This window comes from Branchiostoma floridae, chromosome 4 (assembly GCF_000003815.2).
Source record: "Branchiostoma floridae strain S238N-H82 chromosome 4, Bfl_VNyyK, whole genome shotgun sequence".
Lineage (NCBI taxonomy): Eukaryota > Metazoa > Chordata > Leptocardii > Amphioxiformes > Branchiostomatidae > Branchiostoma > Branchiostoma floridae.
In genome coordinates, this window is record NC_049982.1 from 16,426,703 (window position 1) to 16,431,331 (window position 4,629).

General features: G+C 39.0%; 1 protein-coding gene across 1 annotated transcript in view; it reads left to right on the top strand.

The window, feature by feature from the left end:
• LOC118413599 (WD repeat-containing protein 11-like) overlaps positions 1-4,628 on the top strand; it is a gene marked incomplete at its 3' end in the record, with an annotated part of 16,281 nt that extends 11,653 nt beyond the window's left edge. The window contains 9 exon segments of the mRNA XM_035817126.1: positions 352-458; positions 2,334-2,409; positions 2,675-2,709; positions 2,712-2,782; positions 3,035-3,161; positions 3,441-3,565; positions 3,743-3,849; positions 4,016-4,130; positions 4,569-4,628. Of these exon segments, the coding sequence (XP_035673019.1) occupies positions 352-458; positions 2,334-2,409; positions 2,675-2,709; positions 2,712-2,782; positions 3,035-3,161; positions 3,441-3,565; positions 3,743-3,849; positions 4,016-4,130; positions 4,569-4,628 (823 nt within the window).
• Position 4,629: the final 1 nt, after the last annotated feature.

Below are 4,629 nucleotides of genomic sequence, written 5' to 3' on the forward strand. Positions count from 1 at the left end.
CTATGAAGTCCCTCCCGAAGACTACACTTCGGCCAGGAAGTTCTACAAACAGTAGACTGATGCGCATGCGCGACGAGGAATCATGGGTAACCCGTGACCTTTCAACTTTGGGAGCTACCAAGTGAGGCTACATGGGGGTGGTCAGGCTCAGATACACCTGAAGTCATTCTCTGATTCAGTCTGCCTGACAACGAGGGATGCAGGGACAATTATACCTGTCCTGCACAGGTTAGTACAATTTCTAATTCCTCATTCACTTAATTATTCTCATTGATCGGAAATGGGAACTTACATAGGATTTTAGATGACATAAAACTTGGATGTCATCTATTTTTCCTGTCATGTCTTTAGGGGGCTGGAGTGGACAAGTCTGACCAGTTTCCTGTCCTTCGCCTACCCGTCACCTGGTCAGTCTGGGCTGGTCAAGAATGAACTGCTGCTGGTCAATCTGCAAACAGGTTAGGGACTTGTGTGCAAAACTGTCATCACATTGGGCAATACTGGTACATGTTAATTGAATTTTTCCATCCTTATACTGCGCATGAGATACTGTGTGAAAAGTCGAAAGTAGGTACAATGTGTCAATTAGGCAGCTTGAGCGAATACAAAAATCTGGACTATTTGCTTTCTGTATATGATGCAATGTAGAACCTTTTTGTTTCCATAAAGTTGGCAGTTGAGGTGCAGTGATTGAGTTAATATTACATTTTGTTGTTCTCTACCTGTACAGGCTCTGTACAGTGTACATGGTACCCTCTCAATGTTGCAAGCCAGTGATAATTTAATAATAAGTTTATTGCAAATTCTTGCCCGTGGGCTAATTGCAGTTAACATAAAAAGATTCAAACAATGTAAGATACAAAATCACAAGTGTCTACTCTAGTCTAAAGGTAGTAAAATCTAACTCTAGATCCTGGGTTATTGGGTTCGACTCCTTTTTCGAAGACAGTGGAAGACGAAAGATCCCACCTTTTCTATTATGTGTGGGTTTTGTGATGTTAGCAGGAGAACTGATTTCTTTTTGTCAGTGAATGTGAGGAAGTTTGGGTGGAATTTGATGGTCTCTTCGAACAGCTCTTTTCTTTCTTGATTATAGAGAGAGCAGTTTGACATAAAATGTGTTTCGTCTTCCACCACGTTTGACGTACACTGTTTGCACATTCTTTCACACACGGATAGCCTCTTGTACCGCCCTCTCTCAATTTCGAGAGGGTGGGCACTAATTCTAATTTTGCTGATTGCCGAGCGTAAATCAAAATTATCTAATTCTAAGTATTTTTCCATAGTATGTGCTGTTTTACAGGTCTTATAAAACCTTAGCTTACCAGTATCTATACTCAAGTTATGGCGAGAGGTTTGGATAAACATATCAGAGATTCTAGATCTTATCATTGTACATATAGATCTGATATCACTAAGTGAGTTACATGAATACAAAAGGTAGGAGTGGCCACTACCATCTACAATTTCTTTCACTCGTTGTAATAAAGTTCTTCTACGACTATTAGAAATAGATTTGTATTGATACAAAAGGGCATCAGCTTGTAATAAATGTCTATGGGGATGCATTTGTAATAAGCGTAACCAGTAACGAATAACACGCACAGATATATCTAAGTCTAAAGGAAATCTGCCAAGCTCTGCTCTAGAAGCTAAATTGCTACAATTTCTGGAAACTCCAAGTATATTCTTACAAAAGCGGTGATGCAAAATTTCAATTGGGGAGTTGTCATTAATAGACTCTGTGCCCCAAATTTCACACCCATATAGGAGAATTGGCTTTATGCAAGAATCAAATATTTTTAGCAAGCACTTTGGCGAGACAGATGAGCGAATGAGAGATTTCAAACTATACATAGCTTTACGAGCTTTGAGTGAAAGTTGTTTTTTGGTCAGGGAGAAACTTCCCGACGATGTAATAGTCAGGCCTAGATAGCAGTAAGAAGGTACTATATCCAGGGTATCTTGATCAAATACGAATGTTTGGTTTCGGAAGGATCGGCCAGATTTGTTGAAAATCATAACTTTAGTTTTCTTAAGATTAACTTGGAGTTTCCAATTCTTGCAGAAGGCACTTAATCTGTTGAGCGCACATTGCAACCCTTTATCTGATTCAGAAAATATAACCACATCGTCTGCGTATAACAAGCACGATACAAATAAATTATGTAGAGATGGTGGTTCACATTCGGCATTATCAAGTACATATATATACTGTGTACAAAATGGCCCATACCAGATGGTAGAGAGCCATTTATGTCATTGAGTTGTATTCTTCACTTACTCAGTGATGTTGAATATTCCAATGCTAACTTGTTATTGTATATCTATAGGCTCCAGTGAACTGTTTCGGGGAGACAAAGGGAATGATGAGTCACCTATAGAGATCGTCCGGATCTCACATCTCAAGTGAGTATGTTGTATATGTATATTTATCATGTATGTATACAGCAAAATTGATTGGAGTAATTTTTTTATAAGAAATGTAATAGATGCCGTAAATTGTAAAATTCTGTGGAGTAACATGAAGACAAACACAGCAATGTATATCTGTGAACATCTTCGTTGGAATTCTAGATTTCTAGATTTCTTTATATGTAATGTTGTATGTCTTCACATCATCAAGTTTTCAACAAAGTCATCAATCTCTAACTGGCCCTTTTTCTGGTTCCAGACAATATGCCATCATTGTTTTCAAGGACAAGCCCATGGACTCTGGGATATCAGAAGCCAAACTCTTCTGAGGGAAATGCCTAAAAACTTCCCAACAATCTCTGCACTGGTCAGTAATGCTTTCTCACTCACTCTCTCTTCAAATTTTAAAATAGGTCCTTCACGAACATGTTCAACCTCTTTTGTTGTTATATTTATCTCCATTTGTATTGCATTGTTGTTGAATTTCAACATATTTCCCTCACCTGTCTCCTAAGGTAGATTATTGTCCAGTTTGTTATTTATTGTGGATTGTTTGCCTCCTTTCTGCCTTCTTTTATCATCATGTACCAGCCTTATTAACAAATAAACATATTGACAGGAGTGGTCACCTTCTAACAACCTGAAAAGCTTGAAGAAGAAGCTATCCCAGGATCCCACAAGTGCAGCTGCCTCCCCAACAGTGGAGTTGCTGCCTACTATCGGTACTGAGACTAAGACACAAACAGGTATGGTAGAGTTAGACATATTCTGGTTAGGTTATTGTTAAAATTTCAAAGGTATTATACTTTTATAGGAAAGCTCATACTAGTGCACACTTGCAGCATCTCAAATTTCTAGACCATTACTTACGAATATTTTGCTACTAATATAAAAGTAATGAAGTACGATATTCGAACCCTGTGGATGAGTGTATCCTTGTTATTATTACAATGAATGTACAATGTATATTATACTGAATTTGACTGTTTAGGGTAACCCTTGCTTGTATGATTGCATTCTTGCAGATAGCAAAAAGTTGGCAAACCTGACAGTGCGGGAGCATTTCGTGTTCACCGACTCAGATGGGCAGTTGTACCACTTCATGGTGGAGGGGAACATTGTCAAGGATGGCTCAAAGATACCTCCTGATGTGAGCTGATCTTAAAGAATTTTTGTAGCAAATATTTATGTGATACAGCCTGTCTACAACCGTAAGATATATTACTAACTGGAACAAACCTGACAGATATGTATTTTGTGTCCTGTCCTGTATATCTGACAATACATGTTACATGTATATTTAGCTAATACATGTATGTATGCACAGGGAACAATGGGAGCCATCACCTGCATAGCCTGGAAGGGTGATACCATGGTCCTGGGGGATGTGGATGGGAATATCAACATTTGGGACCTGAAGGCAAAGATATCCAGGTACATCATCATGTTGATGAAGTTTCTTTATACCTTTGTTGTGTCTCATGGGAACTGCAATAGTTGTAGTCTTTCTTCATGTAAAACAAAAACTGAAACGTTTTGAGATTCTGACTACTGTCCTGCACCGTGCAAAGAGACTTATGTGTCATGTGCTGTACTTCAGAGCTGTACCCACACATCGTGGTTGGATCAAGAAACTGAAGTTTGCTCCTGGCCGTGGCAACCAGAAAATCCTAGTTCTGTACAACGACGGGGCAGAGGTGTGGGATGCTAAGGAGGTGAGCTGGAACAAACAGATCTGTGTGAGTCATGAAACAGAAGTGGACTATCCGCTTCTGGTTGTTTGAGTACACAGCAAAAGTATTCCTAAGGATTATCACTCACTCAGCCATGACTGTTGCTGTAGACTTATAGACATGGTGTAACAAACAGATAAACATCTGCTACAACAGTCTTGAGCTGAACATGATAATCCTGCAAGAAATGAGGCTGTCTGTACATATGGTGTGAGGTGGGGACAGGTCAGTTGATGGTTTGGTGACAAAGGTATATGAAGCTGGTGTGTTGCAGTGATTTGAATGATGGTGTTAGTATTTGATTTTGTTGTGGTGTTTCATGTGTTGTGTTGTATTGCATTGTTGTGTTTTGCCAAAATTTTATTGACTATTGTGCTAAGTGTAAAACAAGAAAACCAAAACACTGGAATGTCTTTCTAGGTTGAAATGGTGAGCTCAGTGAAGTGTCCCCGTGACATGGCGAAGGTTATTGATATTGACT